The following is a 22641-nucleotide window of genomic DNA, read 5'->3' on the forward strand; positions in this document are numbered from 1 at the left end:
GCTCCAGGAAATAAGTACATGAAATAATTCTTTAATTTTAAAAGTTTGAAAACCACGGTGTAGTTGAGTTAAAATCAAATTTTGAGTGACTCGCTTCAAAAAACGGAGGCCCGAGATTAGGGCAAACTTTTTCAGGGGAAACTTCAAAATAAAAACAAGTTTCTAAGAGAGGGGAGGGTGATTCTGGAAGTGAAAGCAGTTGGTTAATACCACACCTCTCTCTTCTGCCCCTTTTCTCCATTCTTTCCGGCTTCCCCGCAAGCATTCCCGGGTTCTCAGTGGTCCCTCCGGACGCTCCCAGACCGAGAAAACCGCTTGGGCAAATTTGAGTCCCGCCCTCTCGTCTAGCCCCGCCCCCGCCCCACAAGCCCCGCCCACAGAGCTTCCGGAACGCCCCGCGTTGGCCTTTTAAGGGGGCGGGGCTTCAAGTGGCCGCGGCCAGCGTTTCTCTCTCGGTCTCATGCCTCCGGGGTTCTAGCGTTATAGTTTCTCCTGGTGACCGGATTCCCAGAGCCCGGGTGAGTAACTGGACGGATTCGGGGCCCCTCAAACGCATCCTGGAAGGACAAGGGCTCACCCTGAGCGCCTGCGCACTCGCCCGCCAGCCAATCGGCTCGCGCTCGCCTGCCAACGGCCTTTGACCCTGCGCCCCTCGGGCTGATGCTTGGAGCTGTTTGTGCGGGGACTTTGTGCCGCTCGGATCTGTCACTAGACTCTACTTTTTCCTCTGGGCCAGCCCTAGTGCGTTCTGCGGTGCTGGATCCCGACCCCGCTTGCCTATCTGTGCCACTTTTTTGCAGTCGAACCACCGATCGCCGCGGTTTTTTTTTTTTTTTTTCGCCTTCCCGTCCCTAGCAAGTTGGGAATTCCAAGACTGTCTTCCCGCACGGAATTCTTTGGACCCCAAACTGCAGCTGGGCCCTGGCCTAGAGCCCAGGGGTAGACTCGGGAGGATCGTGGCCTCTTTTGGCGCGTTGTAAGCCTCAAGGTTGCTGGAGCCAGGTGGGGGAGAGCCCTAAGGATGCGAGGCCACCGCAGAGCGTGACTTGTCCGCTCAGCTTTGCCGGTGCATGGCCCTGCCCTGCCACACTTGTGTTTTGCAAAGTCTTAGTATTCCACTCTGCCTGGCTGGCATCTTTTCCCATTTTCCAAAAGATCAATAGAGGTTCAGGAAGTCAAGACAGGACTTTTTGTTGTTGTTTGTTTTTTTCTTGTTGCAGGACCCTAGGGGTTTAAATGTTAAGGGAATAGCAGTGCTATGAAAAATAAACAAGGGAAGATAATGCTGACTTATGTGAATAAAAAAGAGAAGTTTAAGAGTGAGTGTGTGGTTTTTGTTGAAGTGTTTTAGTGATGGGTTGAAAAGATACAAAATCACATTGTATGCAGAATTATTTTGATGGCAGTGGTTTTATTTATTTTTTTTATCTTGCCCTATAAACTCCGGAGTGAGTGTGTTTTGTGGCTTTGCCTGTAAAGTACTGTGCGTTTTGTGCTTTGCCTATAAAGTGCGTTTTGTGGCTTTGCCTATAAAGTACTGTGGGAGATTGGGCTGTTGGCCATGTGTTGGATCAGAAGGTAAATTGTCTTCAGATTACATTTGGGTTACAGTTTATGGTAAAGATCACTGGTCATTTTCTAAAACCATAATCAGTAAATCATAGCAGAGCCACATGGTAATATATAGTAATGGTGTTCTCTAAACTTTTTTTTTGTAATTAAGTTGTAGCTAGGTGGAATAGTATGAGAACAAAAATTAAATTTCTAGAACCATGCTTGGTTTGCTAGTTGTTTAATGTTAGCTTAATTTTCCACTGGATCCCTCAAAGACTTGAAAAGTTACCAACGTCTTTATACCACAGTCCTGTTACCTGTAAATGCTATTATAAAAGCTCTGCTTCTAGGCCATGACGATTAAAAATGAACTGAAGAGATTATACATAATCGTGTTTCTTTTACCCCCAGTTTCGTTTTCACCTCGCATTTACATTAACACTAACAAGCAAAGAAATTTTGGGACAGAAACTCATCTTGAAAGTTCCAGATGTGTCTTCTAATGTAAACTCTCTTTCCAGTTGTTTTTTAGAAAATGTATTTAGAAGAAAACAAGAATGAAAAAGAAAATGCATTGGAAGTCTGTATACTTTTAGAATATAAATATCATAAGTGGACTTTGTTTTTTTTTGTCATTTTCTTAGAAATAAGGTTGCAGAAAATATTTTTTGAAGCAGTAATAGATATTACATCTCAGACCTCAATTGACCTCAAAATCAAATCTATACAGATGTTCAAGGTATCAGGAATCTATAGTGTTATAAACCATGGTACCTCAATTAAAAAAAAACAAATTTATGTCATATATGTAGCTTCTGTTATTATATGTTATAGTATTGAAGGAGACAGATTTCTAATAGACACCATTTCTAATAGTTTGAGTATGTGCCAGCTTCGAAACAAAGATGTTTGCAGTTATTTTTTTTTTCCTGTTAGGTGACTTCTGAAACTTCTTTTATTAAATTCCCTTATCATATGAGGGGCTGAGAGCTAGTACAGCAGATAAGGAAATTGTCTTGCATGCTGCCAGCCCAGGTTCAATCCTTGTCACCCCATCTGGTCTCCTGATCCCCACCAGAACTGATCACCGAGCACAAAACCAGAAGCCTTGAGTGCTGCCTTGTATGGTTCCCAAACCAGAAGAAATAAAATCAAACAAGTAGTAGATTTGCTGTTACCTTGTGAGATTATTAGAACTGTTGGTTATATCAAAACTTGTATGATTCTGTTGGTATGATCATTTTTATTAATACAGATTTTTAAAAATTGTTGGCTCTTTTGTCACTTCTCTCTGTTTAATAGACTGATTATAAATAACTCAAGTAAATATACATATTAGTACCTTTTTAAAAAAATACTTAGTCATCATGAATTACAAGGATTTTTATAATTGGGTTAAGACATGTGATGTTCCACCATCAATCCTTTCACTAGTGTTCACTTCCCTCCTCCACCAAAATGCCTTTCATTATGCACCCCTCCCCATTTTCCTCCCTCTGTGAGAAGCACTTTTTCAGATATACATATATATGTGTATGAGACTGACACGCTACCTACTGCACTAACGAGGCACAATAGCACAGTGAGTAGGGCATTTGCCTTGCTCGCGGCTGACACAGCCAACCTGAGTTCGATTCCTCTGCCCCTCTCGGAGAGCCCTGCAAGCTACCAAGAGTATCTCGCTTGCACGGCAAAGCCTGGCAAGCTACCCATGTTGTATTTGATATGCATACACAGTAACAAGAAGTCTCACAATGGAGACGTTACTGGGCCCACTCGAGCAAATCGATGAACAACGGGAGGACAGTGACAGTGATATATGTGTATGTGTATATATATGTATATATATATACACACATATATATTTTAAAAAATTCTGGTTTCAGTACTGTACTGTTGCTGTATTATGTTTCTTTATATCCCACATATTATTCTGTGTGGTGTCTATCCCTCTGACTTCACTCAGCTTGACACCAGATTCATCCACATAGCAGCAAATTGAATCGTTTTATCTTTGCTTTTGGCTGAGTTATACTGTATTGTGTATATGTACCTTAGTTTTCTTTACCCAGTTATCTATTCTTGGACATTTTGCTTGTTTCCAGATTTTGGCTCTTGTGGATAGAGCTGTAAGGAACATGGGCTGCAAATATCTCTTCTCTATTGTTTTTGGGCCCCTGGAGTAGATTTCAAGAAGTGATATTGCTGGGTTAAATGAGAGCTTGATCTCTGGTGTTTTTTAGGAATCTCCAAATTGTTTTCTGAAAAGGCTGGACCAATGAACCTTCTCACCAGCAGTGAATGAGGGTCCCTTTTTCCCGCATCTGTACCAGTCAGCACTGGTTGTTCTTATTCTTTTTGAAGAGTACCAGTTTCTGTAGTGTGAGTTGGATATCTCACTGGTGTTTTGATTTCCATTTTCCTGATAATTAGTGATTCAGTGCATTTTTTTTTCATAAGCCTTTGACCATTTGTAGGTCTTCTTTGAAGAAATTTCTGTTCATCTCTTCTCTATTCTTTGATGGGGTTGAAGTTTCTTTTTAATATAGTTCTATCAGTGTTGTATATATCTGGTGTATTAGTCCTTTATCAGATGAGTGAGAGGCAAATAGTTCATCCTAGTCAGTTGGGTGTCATATTTTGTTCACCACTTCCTTTGAGGTACAGAAACTTCTAATTTAATGTAGTCATTTGTTTATCATGTTTCTGTTTCCTTGGTGAAGGGCTTTGACTGCTTTCAGATATCTCTGGCTTCAGTGTTCTGAAGAGCTCTGCCTATATTTTCCTCAACGTAACTTACAGAATCAGGTTTGATATTAAGGTCTAGAGAAAAAGAAAATGGGAGGCATTGCTCTTCCCAACGTTGAACTGTACTACAAATTGTAGTAATTAAAGGAGCCTAGAATAAGGACAAACTCCCATGTCAGTGAAATGGAATTGAAAACTGAGAGACAGATCATCAGATATATGGGCAGCCTCTTCAACAAATGGTGCTGGGAAAACTGGCCACATTTAAAAAAAAAACACAACAGCAAAAATCCACTCAGACTTCTTCTAACCATGCACAAAAGTCAAATCACAAAGGCATACTAGAATATTTTATAGACTTAAGATATATGCCAGTAGTGGAGTTGATGCCCAATTGAATAAGCTAATCAGTGGCTGAATAAATAGCAGTGCTCCTATGTAAAAAAAAAAAAAAAAAAAAAAAAAAAAAAAAAAGATATTCCAGTGTTGAAAATAAAGGAGCCAAAAATTAAATTGTTTAAAAAGTCTTTACTAATTGTGTGTTAGATGTATTACTAAACGTGAAGATTATGCTAATTTTTGAGCCTTAAGGAACAGCCTAGTAGAGGATTTACTTATGTAGATATCTCATGGTGCTCATGGTGTTGTACATAAATAAACCCATTTAAAAAGCGAATAGTGCTTTAGATTAGTATTTCTCAATTGGAACTATATGGTCTTCTGTGGACACTCCGGATATTTCAAAGGGGTCACAGATAAAAATCATGTAAATGGTGCACAGTAGCACTAGCCTAGAGGGTCAACTAGTCAGTGTGTTGTCCAGCTGACAGGGCTGACAGGGGGGCAGATAGCACAGGAAGGAAGCAATGTAAAGCCATTTTTGGAAAAAGATTAAGAAATACTGCTTAATTAGATAATGAAGAAGTACTTTTGCTCTTGCAATTATTAAGAAATCAATTAGAAGAAGCAACATTTGACTATGACTTGGAGGATACGTAGTACTTAAAAATTAGAAAACTATAGAGAACGAATTATGTTTTGTTTTCTCATTGCCTGTCAGACACTAATCTTTAATCACCACATCATAATAAATACTTTTTCATATTTATTTAGTGTTACACTAAACCAGAACTTGTTCTAGAAATTTTATAATCATTAAATTCTCAGACATCTTATTATCTCATTTTTGGTTTGGACAACCCGGCAGGCTACCGAAAGTATCCCGCCCACATGGCAGAGTCTGGCAAATTTCCCGTGTCGTACCTAATATGCCAAATACCAGTAACAATGATGGGTCTCATTCTCCTAACCCTGAAAGAGCCTTGAATATGGCACTTTTTAAAATCTCAGGCTAGGACCAAGGAGATGTTACTGGTGCCTGCTCGAGGCAATCGACGAACAGCAGGATGATCATGATCGTGATGTACCACATAAATTCTCAGAAAAATATATGAGTGAAGTAGTAACTCCTTGTACAGTTGAGAAAAGAAACAGGTCAAGATCAGGAAATGTGTAAATGAAAAAGCTGAAAAGTGGCACATCTGGAATTTGAACACAGGCATTAGAGCACATACTTTGAGTCATAGTATTCTGCATTTAGGTTGAAATGACACTGCTAATTAAGATTTCGAGGTTGGGATAGAGTAAATGGATTTTAATGGTGTGGTAATTATTTAAAGTGAAATATAAAGAAGAAACCTTTATTTGTATAGGCGAGAGAACAGGTGGCTACCATAAAGGATGTTTTGTCTTCATATGTTAATCAGGTCAGTAAAGCTAACAAGTTTGAAAACTCAGGGCTATTTCTTTTCTTTTTCTTTGCTATTCATTTGTTTTACAGTTGAATTAGTTACTAATTAAAACATTGCCACTTATATTTTCTTTTATATACATTATTTTGCATGATTTGCAAAACAGTTATTTTACAAAATTCTTTACAATGTTCTTTTAAAGGAGGAAATTAAGTGGCGTTTTCAGTGTCACAGGGCTGTGTTAGTATGGCTTATTTTGAACTGAAGCCTTCAGGTTCCAGAATAAATATTTTTCCTGTTACATATCCTGAATCTATGCAGTTCTCCAACTAGTTGCTCAGCATCTCAAAATCAGTTTCTTAACTTTTTTTTTTATAAATTCAGTAGTTGTTTTTACCCTTTTTCTATGATTCTTCAGTATTCTTGCTATCTCCTTAAAAAATCCTTAACCCAGAGTGAGAGAACAAGCACAGTAGGTGCAGCATTTGCCTTCCATGTGCCTGATCAGTGTTTCATCCCTGGCACTTCAGTTGGTCACCCATGCACTAATCAAGAGTCTCCCTGAGTACGGAGCCAGAAATAAACCCCAAGCTGGTGTGGCCCCCAAACAAACAAGACATTTATTTTTTGAAAAATGAAAATGAAAAAGAATAAAAATCATATGTCTATCAAAGAAATTTTTTATTGGAAATTTTGTCATTAGAAGACTAAGAAAATATTAATATATTGTTTTACCTAGAGGTAACCACTTGACATGTTTATTATTTATTTACATTGTGTACATCTTTAATATCCCTTGGTATTGTGTTTTTATATAAAAAGGTAAAGGCCCTCCCGTTGATCGTCGATTTGCTCGAGCGGGCCCAGTAACGTCTCCATTGGAGACTTTGTTGTTACTGTGTTTTTATAGAATTCCTGTTTTTTTTCTCTGTAATGATTAATTAGGTACACAAATATCTATATCCTCCTCAGCTTGTCAAAATTCTCACTTTTAGGAAAGGATTTGTTTTTGTCAAGGAAACTTGGAAATTTTAGGCAAACAGATAATAGAAGCTTGCCTAAATCAATGACATCATCTCTGTTCGTATTGGCAGTACTGCCATATTCTGAACATAGAATTTTCACTTCTAGATGTTGCATAGATATCGAAGTCCTTCAAAGCTTGAATGAGCATGTGATTTGACCATTTGCCGAAATAAGCAGACATTAGATTAATAGCTCCTGTCCTCCAATGGAATTAAAAAAATGATTTATGAAAAAATTCCAAAATACTGCAATTTTGAAATCTGAGTGTCTTTTCCCCAAATTTTAATGTTTCTTTTAAAAAAATTTTTTTTGCTGGTGTTTAGACCAGACCCCACTATGCTCAGGTTTTTCTCCTGGCTCTGCACTCAGGGGACCATATTGGGTGCTAGGGATCAAACCTGAGTAGTCTGTGTACAAGACAAGTTCCCTACCTTCTATATATCCTGTTTTTCCAGCCCCAGATTGTAGTATTTTACTACATTTGTTTTCCATAACACAGAAAACATACTTATGTGTTTGTTATGTCTAGTTATACAAGTGCTCGTTATATGTATGTGTAGAATGTGTGGATAATCTGATCCTGAGCATACATTTGTGTATATTTGTATACACTCTATATATTGTTTGATGTATCTTTATGAGATAGATTCCTTTTTTTTTTTTTTAAATCAAATCACCTTGAGAAACCGTTACAAAGCTGTTCATGGTTGGGTTTCAGTCATACAATGTTCCAACACTCATCCTTCCACCAGTGTACATTTCCCAGCACCAAAGTCTTAGTTTCCCTCATGCCACCCCACTCTCCTCAGCCTTCCCCTATGTCAGGCACCTTCTTTTTCTCTCTCTCTCCTTTTGGGCATTATGGTTTGCAATACAGGTACTGAAAGGTTATCATGTTGATTCCTTTAACCTACTTTTAGCATGCAGTTCTTATCCAGAACGATCATTTCTAACTGGCATTGCCATAGTGGTCCCTTTTCTTTCCCAACTGCCTTCTCCCCCGGCACTTAAGGCAACCTTCCACCTGTGGACCAATCCTCCTGGCCCCTGTTTCTACTATTCCTGGGTATTAGTCCCATACTTAATTTTTTTTTATATTCCACAAAATAGTACAATCATTTTATGTCTGTTCCTCTCTTTCTGTCTCAGTTCACTTAGCAGGTTACTCTCCATGTCCATCCATCTAAAGCAGCAAATTAACATCTTGGGCAGGGGTGTACTGTGGGTGAGTCCAAGAGGCAGTGCTCTGAGACTAGCCCTGCCTCTATGTTCAGAACTGATCCCTTGTAGTACTACAATCCCTTGTAGTATTGTGTAGAGCACAATATTGGTAACAGGGATTTGACCCAGTTAGCTGCATGCAAAGCAAGTTCTTATTAAACTTTTACCATTTAATGTTTGGCAGTTGTTGCTTAATTGAGTTCTTATGGTAGTTGCTAAATGGTGATATTCTAATTCCATTATTTCATCTGAGTTTATAAATTGGCAGATTCTTGGCAGACTTTTACTCACAATTTTGATGCTGAAGTTGTCTAGATTTAACCCATGACTTGCTCCTTCAAGAAGGCTTGTGTGACCTTTGGGCATGGCTTCATGTCATTTGAACGCTTTCTTACTTTGTGGCAAGCTGTTCGGTGTTCTTGTACTTTCCCATTGGTCTTAGAATCAACATTTCTCTAAAGAGCCAGCTTCTGTTAAGTACAGAGGGATATTTAAAATACCAAAATGCTGGCATGAGCCTTTTTTTCCTGCTTTTTTGGACCGCACCTGGTGGTACTCAGAGCTGATTCCTAGCTCTGTGCTCAGGCTCACTCCTGTCAGTGCTCAGGAGACTTTATGTGGTGCATATTTATGTCTGACAGCATGTTTTAGTCTAGTATCCCACTTCATCTATAATACTTTTTCCTTTTCTAGTATCTCACTTCATTTATAATACTTTTTCCTTTTCTCTCTTTCTTTCTTTCTTTCTTTCTTTCTTTCTTTCTTTCTTTCTTTCTTTCTTTCTTTCTTTCTTTCTTTTTGTCACTGCAAATCCTGAACCACATTTTCTAACACATAATTTTATTTGCTTGCTGTTTTGTTGGGTGGGGTGATTGTGGAGGGCTGAGCCATGTTCCAGAGGCCCTAGTACCCTCATAGCTGGTCCTACCTGATTGGGAAATTCAGTGCTCAGACTAGGCAAGTTGCGGGTGGGACCACTTGGGAAACTGCTGGCTGCAAGTGGGGTGGCTCTGTGGGCTGCTTGGGCAATTCCATGCTCTGGCTAGGCAAATTGGTGGTCCCTTTGCTGCGTGCATCCCCTGATGACAATACCTGGCTATGGTTGGAGAGGGGTTTGTGCCAAGGATTGAATTTACCCCTGAATCCATTATTCACTTTACTTTTGGAATGCACTGAAGTATTTAAGATTTGCTAATCTATACTGTTGCATAGAACCTAGTAGCTAGAGTATAGCAGTTAATGTTTTTCTTTCATATGTAAACTATAACATGATTCAAAAAGACAAACGGTACGAGAAACTATGTTCAGTGTAGACACACTCATTCCTCCAATGCTGCTTCCTCATTTTTAATCCTCCCAAATTTGCTACCCTTTTCCTCCTTACTGCCCTGTAGATAATCAACCTCATTAGATTCTTTTTTGTTTGTTATTGGGCTATAACACCGTGCAGTGCTTAGGGTTTATTGGTGGCTCTGCTCAGGAATCACTGGTTCTGGGGACCATATATGGTCCATGTGCAAGGCAAGTGCCTTTACGTGCTATGCTTCTTTCCAGCCCCCTCATTAGATTTTTACTTATTTGTCATGGGTTTCTTTTGTGTACTAGATGAAACATGTTACTCTCTCTCTCTCTCTCTCTCTATATATATATATATATGTATATATATATGTGAGTGTGCAAATATGTACTATGTATATGTATATTACATTCTTTTTGCCTTTTGTTTTTGCTATGGTAGACATAAAATTACATTATGTCTTTTCAAAGAATGCTGCTTTATTTTTTCAACTGTTTTTAGAGTCACAAATAGTGCTATTCACAAATTGATCTATTAGTGTTTGTGAATTTTCACATCTATCTGTATCTTCATCTTTTTCTTAAAAAAATTACCTCGAGATGAATAAATAATTTCTTTAATAAGGAGCGATAGCACAGCGGGTAGGGCGTTCGCCTTGCACGCAGCCAACATGGCCGACCCGAGTTCGATTCCTCCGCCCCTCTCGGAGAGCCTGGCAAGCTACCGAGAGTATTCGATATGCCAGACACAGTAACAACAAAGTCTCCAATGGAGACGTTACTGGGCCCGCTCGAGCAAATCGACGATCAACGGGAGGGCCTTTACCTTTACCTTTACCTTATCGTGTCAATATGCCGCTGCTAAAATCTTTCCCGAATAATTTGTTTGAAAATGTCTTTGTTTTGCTTTTACTACGACATTGATGTTTTTACTTCTGTATTGTCCATTATTTTCTTTCATCACCTTTTATCTTCTTCCTTTAATTTGTTTCAACAAAGTCAATTATCGTTCTTTTACTCAATTCTCTATATTCTAGAGCATATTGTTTCCAACAGGGTCATTTTTTTCTCTTTTCCCTGACAGTTTATAAAAACTTATGTATTTTTAAAGAGTTTCCTTAAGCCCTTTAGTTCATATGGCATTTCCTTCCTTTATGGGTCTTCTGTTTCTCTTTTTTTAATTTTTCTTTGAGTTATTTGCATGTTTGTCTTCTTTTTCCTCATAGACTCTATGCACTTTAAGCATAAAAACTATGTTTTAGGAACTGGAAAAGCAGTATAGCAGGTAATACGTACTTTGCATGTGACTGAACTACTTTTGAACCCCATTTTCACAACCTATGTGGTACCCTGAACACTGCCAGGTATTATTCCAGAGCCCTGACCATAATTGGGTCTGACCCATAAACCAAACCAAAGTAGAATTATAAAACTGTGTCTCTTTAATCAGCTTAATACTTGAGGTATAGAACTTAGTATTATTCTCCGGAATTCATAGGTTACTTCTGGCTCTTCACTGAGGAATTACCCCTGGCAGAGCTCAGGGGACCATATGGGATGCTAGGAATCGAACCTGGGTTGGCCGCATGCAAGGCAAATATTCTACCTGCTGTGCTATTGCTCCAACCCATGACCCTTATTTTAAAGAGTTATTTTATACATACATTCAATGTTAGCATTTTTGCCAAATAGCTTTCTAATAAGACAATTTTCAGTAAAAAGTAGATTTCAGTATTTGGTTCATGTACTGTAGCACTGCACTGTCCTTCCATTGTTCATTGATTTGCTTGAGCGGGCCCAGTAATGTCTCTGTTGTGAGACTTGTTACTGTGTTTGGCATATTGAATACGTCATGGGTAGTTTGCCAGGCTTTGTTGTGCAGGCAAGATACTCTCGGTAGCTTGCCCGACTCTCTGAGAGGGGCGCAGGAATCAGACCCCAGGTCGGCCGGGCCGGCTGCGTGCAGGGCAAATGCCCTAACGCTGTGCTATTGCTCAAACCATGAAATTTTACATGTATATTAAAATAAACACTTACAATACCATTTTAGAAGCATAAAATTGATGTTTATGATCTCTTTCAAAAAGATTTTCAAAGTTACAAAATAAGATCTCTTGAACTGGGAGTTTCTGATTTGTGCTCTTTTTTCCTGGTCTATTCTTTATCACGTTCTATTTCTTTACAAAAATATCTTAACATTGATGATTCTTTTTATTTTTGTGAAGGCATTCCTTTAATTAAAAACTGTGCATTGAAAATCCATTTAGTCTTAGGCTTTCTTGTACTTGGAAGTATTTCCTTTTTAAACTTTTAACCTTCATTTTGTTTATATTTGGAAAATTTTATGAGTCATTAAATATTCTCTCCCTATATTGATATATCCAACTTCTGCCCAAACATTGAAACTAAAAATATTATAATCATCATGTTTATCTAAAAAATGTAATTTTGATATCCCTATATATAGATTCTGCTGCAGACAACAGTATTTGGTGATCTACTTAATATCATAATGCACTTAAAATTTTTTCAAAGTAGTAAAGTTTATGGATCTTCATTTTGAATAAATTAGACAATACTATTGACACTACTTACTGATTATTGTTTTCAATGAATTGCAGATAACCATTGACCATTTTGGAATTCAAAGTATGTCATCATGGCAAAGTTTCGAAAAAGAAATTGCATCATTTTGTCATTTTTTATTTTATTTATTTTCTGCTTGATGATGGGTTTAAAAATGCTGAGACCAAATAAAGGTACTTTGGGAGATCCTTTTGGACTTGACCTCCTTCCAGTTTTCAGTAAACGGACATCTCATGTGAAAAAAGTTTTTTATTCCCAAAAGAGTGACAAAATCAACATTGAAACAAATACTGAGAATTTAAAAGGCATTGAAGTTGTGAAAGATTCTAAAGCCTCTGAACCTTACCTGGAAGAACAGTCACCTCTGAATTACTATTTACATGTGTTTTACTATAGCTGGTATGGAAATCCACAATATGATGGTAAATATGTACATTGGAACCACGCAATCCTGACGCATTGGGACTCAAGCATAGGTGATAATTATCCACAGGGGAAACACAGTCCTCCAGAAGACATTGGCTCTAATTTTTACCCTGAATTGGGAAGTTACAGCTCTCGAGATCCTTCTGTTATTGAAACTCACATGAAACAAATATCCTCAGCTTTGATTGGTAATTATTTTATTTGCATGTATTTTATATTTTGAAATATGTTTGTATATTTAGATAGATACATATTAAAATGTGTAGAACAGTAAATTAATCGGTAATTTCAAATTATTTCTAATTTTAAGTTATAAACTTAAGTGCATGTATATTTCTTCATTTAACTTGGAAAAGGAGAGGTATCATTTTTACTGATGTTACATTAGTTTATAATACAGGATTCAGGTGTACATCATTAGGAGTTAGTATAAATTATATTAAACGGACCACTAGTCTGATTTACATCTTTTCTCATACATTTCCTTTTTTGGTTGCTGTTGTTGTTTTTTTTGTGACTAGATGGTCACATCCAGTGATGCTCCTGGTTCTGTACTCAGTAATCACTCCTGGTGCTGCTCAGGGGACCATATGGGATGCTGGGAATCAAACCTGGGTCAGCCGCATGCAAGGCAAACACCCTACCCACTGTGCTATCACTCCAGCCCCAGGTTCCCATACATTTCATTCCTTTAATCCAGTTTACCAAATATTGTTCTCTTTTAAATTGTGATCTGATTTGGTTCATAGTCTAACACTTTATTTTATTTTGTTCATTTTGTTTCTTTATGAACCACTTATTAGTGAAAACATACTCTGTCTTTCATGTGACTTGTTTCACTAAGCATAAAATCTAGGACTGTCTGTGCTGCAGGTGAGAGAACTTTTTATTTTATTTTATTTTATTTTTTAAGCAGAGATGTGTTCATCTGTATGTTTATTTTATGTCATCTTGATCTAATCATCCTATTGATGTATGCTAAATTACTATTTAGGTCTTAGCTATTACTAATGATGGCAGCAGTGAACATGGGGGTTGCTTATATCTTTACAATTTTTTTTTGTATTTTCAGGTAAATTCCCAAATGTAAGATAACTGGATAGTACAGTATTTCTAATTTTAATGTGTTAATTTTGTTGGTTTTGGAGCTACACTTGGAAATACTTAGGGATTACTCCTAGTTGTGCTCTCTTGTGCTCTCAGGAATTACTCCTGTCAGTGCTCAGGGGACCATATGGGTTGCTGCGGATCAAACCTGGACTGGAAGCATGCATGCAAGGCAAGCACCCTACCTGCTGTACTATCTCCCCAGTCCCTCTATTGTTTGAAAAATTTCCATATTCTTTTTTTATAATGCCTGCACCAATTTATATCCCACAAGTAGTCTACAAGGGTTTCCTAATATACTAAACAGGGTTCAGTGAACATGCAGTTCCCTCTGTCTGTTCTCTTCAGCATTTGTGAATTCTTCTTGTCTTTTAGATAATAGTGATTCTTGCAAGCCTGGGATGATGTCTTATCTAATTTTGGCTTAGCCTTTCCAAATAACAAAAGATGATGAGTATCTTTTTCATATTCCTTTGGCCATCTCTCTAAAATGTCTATTTTTGCTAGTTCCTCCATATTTTGATTTGAGTTGCTTATTTTCATGTTAAATTTTGTGAGTTCCTCACATATTTTTCATACTAGCCCTTTGTTAAATATATTTTGCAGATTTTTTTTTACATTCATTAGGGTTTCTCTCTTTTTTAGGGTTTCTCTTCTTTGAGTGATGCTTTCTTTCACAGTGTAGCAGCTTTTTAGTTTAATGTAATCATGATTAATATATTGTTGCTTTGTCATTGGTGTAAAGTCCCATAATATATCATGGAAATACATATCTTAGAGCGTTTTCTTCTATATTTTATGGTTTGGATTGTAACATAAAATTCATTTTGAGTTAACTTCTGCGCATCATGTGAAAGTGTGATCTATTTTCATTCTTTTGTAGGTCTATCCCTATCTCCGTTTTTTGATAAAAAATACTTTTCTGTCTCAATTTTAGGCTCTTGGATCCTTTATCTTAAATTAACTGTCCATGTATTGACGTCTATTTTTTCACTTTCAGTTCTAGCTATTGTTGTCTTTGAGTTCAGTACTTTGCTGTTTTGATTACTATAATTTTGTGATACAGTTTGAGGATGGGGCACATGATGCCTCCATTCTTTTTGTTAAAACTTGGGATCGCTTTAGTTATTTGGGTTCTTTGTAATTATATATAGGTTTCTATACCTATTTCAGTGATATTTTATTCTACTTTTGTTAAAAATAAAACCTTCCCAGAGGGTTTTTTTTTCTCATTTTGTTATTTTCTCTTGGCTTTGGTGGTGGGCACTGAATCTGGCCATAATCTGAGTCTATACATGGTGCACTGCTTGGGGATCTCTCTCTTGCTTAGTGTTGAGAATGAAACCTAGGCCGCTGCATGCAAAGCCCTAGCCTTTTGTAATACCTTTCTGGCCTGTTGCTGAGAATTTGATAAGAGTTTCACTGTATCTAGATAAAGCAATTTATAATGTTAATGTTTTCAATCCATTAGAATCCTTACATTTCCTAATATGTTTTACTATTTATTTTAATGTACAGTTTTAGAAGTATGAGCTTTTGTGATTCTTTGTTTGATTTATTCCTGGATACTTAATTCTTCTATATGTAATTGGAAATGGGATTAGGCTTTTATTCCCTTTTTATTTTTTATTGCAAAACAAATGCAGCAAATGTTTGCATCTTGTTAAAGTCTACCACTTTATTGGTTAATTATTTTAAGCCATATATTTTAGTAGTTTTTCAGTTTTCCTTTGTATAATACATAATCTGAAAATAAAGGTAGTTCTACTTTTTTTTTTTTTTTTTTGCTTTTTGGTTCACACCCAGCGATGCACAGGGGTCACTCCTGACTCTGCACTCAGGAATTACCCCTGGCGGTGCTCAGGGGACCATATGGGATGCTGGGAATCAAATCCGGGCCGGCCGCGTGCAAGGCAAATGCCCTACCCGCTGTGCTATCGCTCCGGCCCCTAGTTCTACTTTTTTACATTTGGATCTCTTTTATATATGTTTCTTGCTTAACTGGGTTTCATATTTTTCACCACTGAGCATTTTGTAAACTGTGGCTATGTGATGCATGTCCTATATATGTTGACGTCTTTTCAATTTCCATTTTAATAGATATTTTAAAAAATTATAAATGGATGTTGAATATTGTCAGAAGTTTTTCTCTCGTTGATATGACCATATGATTTTTATCTTTCCTTTCATTGAGCTAGAGTAATATATATGTAAGTGATAAGTGTATTTTGAACTGGTCTTATATCCTTGGAATGAATCCTACCTGTTCATGGTATATGACCCATTTAATAAATTGTTGGATTATTTGTCCAATATTTTGTTGAGAATTTGCATCTATGTTCATTGTGAAAATGGGTCTGTGGTTTTATGTGATGTCCACATTTGTTTCTGGCATAAGGTAATGATTTCATAGAACATGTCTGGGCGGGGGGGGGGGGGGGCAGAATCTCTTCAGTATTAGGAAGTGCATCAAGATTAAGTACAGCTCCCAGGGAAACCATCCTAGTTCTGGGTTTTTGGGTTTTGGTGTGGTGTGGAGACTTTTGATTACATGTTTCATTTTTTTGTTTGTTTGTTTATAGTTGTTTTGCTGAGGTTTTCTAGTTCTTCCTGATTTAATCTTAGAACAGTGTAGTATTTTAAGAATATGTCTATTTCTTTAGATTCTTGAACCTGGTGGATTGAAGTGGTTCTTCTGATCCTTTTTATTTATATGACATTTGTTGTAACTTCTCTGCTATCATTTCTGATCCTCTTAGGGTTTTTTCTCTACTTTTTTAGTGAGCATAGTTAAGGATTTATCAGTTTAATTAATTTGAAGAATGAGCTTTTGGTGTCAGTCCTTTCTATTGTTTTTGTCCTAATTAAAAAAAGTAGTGGCGGGGGTACACTGGGTAATACTGTTTAGGAGTTTCCCATTCTGTCCCTTGTTGTGTTTGATGCTCGTGGTACATTTCGTAGCAGGTATCCTAGGGAAGTGCTCAACCACTTGAACCACATCCTTCCATCCAGGCCTGCTTTCTTCTACTTACTTTCATTTCATTTGTGCATTTTCCTGATTTGGGCAAAGCTAAGTATTCAGCTTTTGAGAAGAGTGGAGAGACATCTAAATATCTTGGCAAATACATCTGGTACAATTCCTAATTCAAGGTTATTGTTTCTTTATCAGTTTTCATACAATTGATTGGTAGTAAGTATTGATTGGTGATGGGGGTGTTCTGAGTTACTATTTTTATATTTGTTTGGCAGAATCTGACCCTTTTCTTTTTTGTTGTTGTTGTTATTGTTATTGTTATTATTATTTTCTTATTCTGTTATACTCTGGAACCCCCTGTGTTTTTTTTTTTCATTTAACCACTGTAGTCCTTGGCTCTGTTATGTTTGTCTGTACTTCTCTTATACTTTCCCTCATTCTTTCTCTGTCTTTGTTAAAGCTCTCTTCCATCGATCTCTTCATTTCACTGAGTATCAATTTATAGCACTATTGATCTTTCAGGGAATCTAAACTTAAATGTGCCTAGACAATGGCTGGCTGGGATTGTGCAATTGTTATTGCTCATAGCAGTGAGGTTCAGTGGCCTGGAGCTGACTGGATGATTCACGTTTGTGAATGTTCAGACCTGTTTCTTCAAATTCCAGGTAATCAAGTACCTCACTCTCTTGTAATCAAGGATACAGGGAGCCTGGCACTGGGGGATTTCACATTCCATAGCAACTGGCCTCATCTCTGGTGCACATTTGAGACCTGGCAATAACCGAGGAATTCATAGGCATGTGTGCTTATTTCCAGCTGTAGCATTGCGTTTCAGTGAGCCTGGACAATGGCTGGTTGTTGCTATTGTGAGTGGCAAGCTCTGACTATATGAGCATAAACCAAAAAGCCCTTGGCAGCAACCAGGACATCTAAATTCTCAAGTGTCTGACTGCTGCTTAAGTGCCAACAACATGCAGATCTGGGCAGCAGCTGGGGAGACTATGTTAGATCAAATCTGAAGTTAAGCCGAGCTCTCAGCTCTGTGTAACAGAAAACACAGTGAGGTACGAGTCAGAGGTGGAGTTTAATTGGCTGCCTGACATATAAGAAACAGCCAGGGCATTGCTAGCACAAATCCTGGAGGGCATGTTTGTGCCAGTCTAGAGCAGCTCGAAACAGTCATCAGGTGAGTGCCTTTATGGCTGTCCAGTGGTGACCATGTGCTGGGTTCCCAGATTGAGAGTGTTGAGCATCAGCTCTGTCATTGAGAGAATTAGACAGTGATTTGGGACAATGTAAGGAGAGCTACAGAAGCACGTGGGGCTGGCTGTGTGCTCAGTCCCCCGCAAGGAGTTTCTGGGTGCCAGTATTCAGCGGCTTTCCACAGATGCTGGACGGCCGGGCCCCTAGAGACCCATGCAGTGTTCAGGATGCTGGGTCTGGAGGCACATTCTTTAGTGTCCTGACCTTCATACCCTGTCGTTTCCAGGACTCCAGTGACTTCCAAAGCACCTGTATGGATGTGGTTGCTGTCTTCAGTCGTGCTGGACCCATGGGGAGGCTATGGCCTGAGAGCCAGCAAGGGGACAGCACTCTGGTGCTAGTAGAGTTCAGAGACTGGCGGGCCCTGAGCCTGCAGGGGTATATCATTGTATAGAATTCCTTTGGCAAGCAGCTGAGCACCCTTAGTCTCTAAGTGTACGGCTGGCTTGCTGGTAGTCATTTTCTCTGCATCCAGATTGCTGTACTGGGTGGAGCTCCCCTCAGGTATTTACTGTTAGGGTTTGTTGCAGTGGTTAGTGAAAACCAAAGTAGAATCCACCAGTGATACCCTCAATTATGATGCTGTCTCCAGCTCCTCCTCCTCTCTCTCTCCATTCCTCTTACCTTGCCCCATCAGCTTCTCTCTCCTCCACCTCTTCCCTCTCTTGCCTCATCTCCCTTTCCTCTTTCTCTCTCCTCTCTTACTCTTCTTCCAGTCTTGGAATTAAGCACAAGAAGTGATGAAGATAGTAAGTGTAGTTCATCAGTTGCCATGCATACTTCTGTCTTGTTTGGGGGCCTCACCTGCCAATGCACAAGGGTAACTCTTGGCTCCGCATTCAGGAATCACACACTCCACAACCTTTGGAGCTGTCTCTCAGGCCTTAAAGAGTTTTAAATTTTAAATTGACTATTTAGTAATTTTAGCATTTTTTTAGTCTCGATTCTATTCTGTTGATTTTTGTTTGTTTCTTAGCAAAACTATTTTTCTTGCTTTTTTACATGCCTTAGCATTTTTAAACTAAAGTGTGTTCTGTGTAATTTAAATGGTGCTCAGATTTGAAAAAGGGCTTACCTTTCTTTTTTTTCTCTATATTTAGTTTGAAAGAATACTTCAGTGTCTGAAAGAAACACATATTTTGGAAAAGCTATTCATACAAACTGTAGAGTTAAATAGTATTCATATTTACTATTCCACTGTCTTTTGTTTACTGAATATTTTTGTGATATTTTTGGAGGGAGTCTTACTCTGTTTAATACATTACCTCACAGTTTTTGAAGCATTTTATTAGATTTTGATCAGAAGTTGCTGTTATTTTATTCTCAGATTGGGTAGAGAACAAAGACATTAATTTTTTGTTAATCTTAGTGAAAATTTTATTTTGTGTTTTGTTTTGAAATCATGTGAAATCATGTGATCTTGCCTTGGAACATGACAGGGCGTAATCATGTGCTTTTTGTGGGCTACCTTGCAACATATATGCATGTATTATAAGGACAATAAATGATGTCACGAATAGCCAAAAAGGTCTCCCACTTCTGACTGGGACTGCTACATCTTCCCATACATTGTATGATTATCAAGAATTTACAATTTAGTTCTCAGTCACTTGGGGGAGGGGAGGCACTTGGGGAGGGGCATCTGGGAATAGAGTCCAGGATCATTCATCTCTTGCATATTATGTACCATTTGAGTTATATCTATGGTTCTTTTCTCAGATTTTGATCCTTATATTTCCTCTATTTTATGTGTTCCTCTTTTAATACCATTGTGATTTTCCCCCCCTTTACTTGAAGAATCAATCTGTTGACTAATTTGGTTATTAGTGCCATTTTCTAGTGACATTTCTTTATATTGGTATCTTAGGTTATATTTCTTAAGTACATTTGTGTATATTTTGTCTTATATATCATATATAACGATACTATAATTACTTCATTCAAATGATATCCTCTTCAGTTATTTTTCTGTTGGCTGTTGAAGTGGTTTTGCTAATCTATCAGTTGAAAGTAGTAGTACAAGAAGAAAATTTCTTCACTTTCTTCAATCATCTGATAAAAGTTAATGAACCATTCAAAAATTTCACATAGCTATTTATAAAATGGCATATTATGCAACAGTAAAAGTAATGAAGTGTCATACTCTAAAATAAATAAAAGAACGTAAGTACATAGTGCTAAGTAGAAGATATTAGTCTGAAAAAGTTATTTATAAGAATATATTATGATTACTTGGTGCATTGTGGAAAAAGCAAAAGTATATAGGGCATAAACCAAATCAGTCTACTGTCGCTGGAGTTGAGGAGGAGGAAAAGGAGGAATGAAGATTAATAGCAAATGTGCCAATACTGATGAAAGATATGCATAACTGAAAAATGTTTGTGGAATGGAACCTAGTGTGTTGGCAGGTGCTACCCAGAAACTGTACTTTCTGTGCAGCTTTTCTCTAAACCTAAAACTTAATCTAAAATGTAAAATCTATCAATTGAAAGATAGTGATATTCAATAAAGAATTCATATATATGTACACATATATATTTAATATATGTGGTCCAAATTCACAAGTTCATGAAACCTTAGCACTGCACTGTAGCGTTGTCCTCCCGTTGTTCATCGATTTGCTCAAGCAGGCCCAGTAATGTCTCTATCGTGAGACTTTTTATTGTGTTTGGCATATTGAATACATCATGGGGAGCTTGCCAGGCTTTGCCCTGCGGGCAAGATACTCTTATTAGCTTGCCAGGCTCTCTGAGAAGGGTGGAGGAATTGAACACGGTTCGGCTGGGCTGGCTGCACGCAAGGCAAACGCCCTACCACTGTGCTATCGCTCCAGCCCTATATATACGTAATAATAAGTAAAAAATTTAAACAATGATGTTGTGGTGGGCTGGAGCGATAGCACAGTGGTAGGGCCTTTGCCTTACAAGCGGTCTACATGACCGACCCAAGTTCGATTCCTCTGCCCCTCTCAGAGAGCCCGGCAAGCTACTGAGAGTATCTCGCCCGCATGGCAGAGCCTGGCAAGCTACACGTGATGTATTCGACATGCCAAACACAGTAACAACAAGTCTCATGATGGAGATGTTACTGGGTCCACTCGAGCAAATCGATGAACAATGGGAGGATCGTGACCGTGACCGTGATGTTGTGGTGCAAGTGACCTTAATGAAATTTAAAAAAGAAAACACTTTAAGAGAATGTTTCCTTTTTAATATTAGTAGTTTAATCCTTCATATGCCTCTTCTTTAGTTTAAGAATACCTATAGTGATTTCTGTTTCTGTACTTGTTATTTTTTTCTTTGTTCTTAGGTGTTTTAGCTCTCTCTTGGTACCCACCTGACACAAGTGATGAGAATGGATTACCTACTGATAACTTGGTACCAACTATTTTGGATAAAGCTCATAAATATAACCTGAAGGTATTTTGTTGTCTTTAACTGAATTATATGTGTTTAATGCATAGCCTTACATTACTTTTAGATGTGCAACATAATGTTTTCATAAGTACATATTGTGAAATGATTATCATAGTCTTATTAACATACATCACCACATATAGTTACAGATTTTTTTTCTTGTGATGAGAACATTTAATATACTCATAGTAATTTTCAAATATACAAATAGCATTGTAAACTAGTGTGACCGTGCTGCGAGTTACATCCCCAGAATTTATTTAACAACTGAAAATTTGAACCTTTTTTCCTTTGGTTTGGGGTCATATCAGGTGATGATTAAGAGAGCTCAGTGGTTGGGTCATTGTGATACCCAGGATAGAATACAGGACCTCTGCATTGAAAACATATGTATGCTGTAGACTTTTGAGCTGTTTTTCAGGGCCCTTCTACCTTTATTTGATGTTTCTTGTTTGTGGGGACCTAAACATAGTGGGGCTGGGGTGTGGGGCAGGGATACTTCTCGCAGTGCTTAGGGACCACCAGGTTTATACTCAAAATGGTCATGCTCAAATGGTCATGCTGTGCCACATAAGATGTACAGGGCCTCACACCTACATACTACGTATTAATCCACTTTGAGCCACACATCTGGTCCTGGAAATGTATTTTAACCATCTTCACCCATTTCACCCAGATTCCACCTTTTTTCTTCTTCTATCTGTATGCTAAGTAAACTTATCTAAGTGTCTACTAGGAAGAATCTAAGAATAGTTTCAAGAGTATGAAATCCAAATCCAAAAAACCTTTCAGTTTTACCTCTTAGTTATATAAATTTTGTGACTTTGAATCCTAATATCTCAATAGGAAATACATACTAAAATACTGGGTGATTGCATGCTTATTAGTGACTAGCAAAGAATGAGCATTATATAAGTAAAATAAACAGAATGTACTTGCTTAGATAATTTACTGAATGCTAGAGAGATAACTCAGTTACTGAGCACATACTTTGTATGCAGAAAACTCAAGCTTAGTATCTAATACAACAAAGTTTCCCAATTAACATTGACAGTTGACCCCTTAGCAGAGTCAGGAGTAGCCTCCAACCACTACAGGTGTGTCCACAAAACAGAAATAGTAATAATTCAGTATATATTGAATTTTGAGTAGTAATTGAATATACAAACATTTCTGAATTTCGGTATATCAAATTTTGAGAAAATAAGTTCATTACTAACAAAAATATTAATTATGAAAATTCTTTAGTAACCAATATCACCAAACTTCATAT

General features: G+C 37.7%; 1 protein-coding gene across 1 annotated transcript in view; it reads left to right on the forward strand.

Moving 5' to 3' along the window:
- The first annotated feature begins 417 nt into the window (after positions 1-417).
- The window catches only part of MANEA (mannosidase endo-alpha), a 37813-nt gene continuing 15589 nt past the window's right edge, over positions 418-22641 (forward strand). Inside the window, exons 1-3 of the mRNA XM_056125312.1 lie at positions 418-518; positions 12218-12796; positions 21262-21371. Of these exons, the coding sequence (XP_055981287.1) occupies positions 12256-12796; positions 21262-21371 (651 nt within the window). The 5' untranslated portion in view covers positions 418-518; positions 12218-12255. The remainder of the gene's footprint in view (positions 519-12217; positions 12797-21261; positions 21372-22641) is intronic.

Source organism: Sorex fumeus, unplaced genomic scaffold (genome assembly GCF_029834395.1).
Source record: "Sorex fumeus unplaced genomic scaffold, SorFum_2.1 ptg000054l, whole genome shotgun sequence".
NCBI classification, from domain to species: domain Eukaryota; kingdom Metazoa; phylum Chordata; class Mammalia; order Eulipotyphla; family Soricidae; genus Sorex; species Sorex fumeus.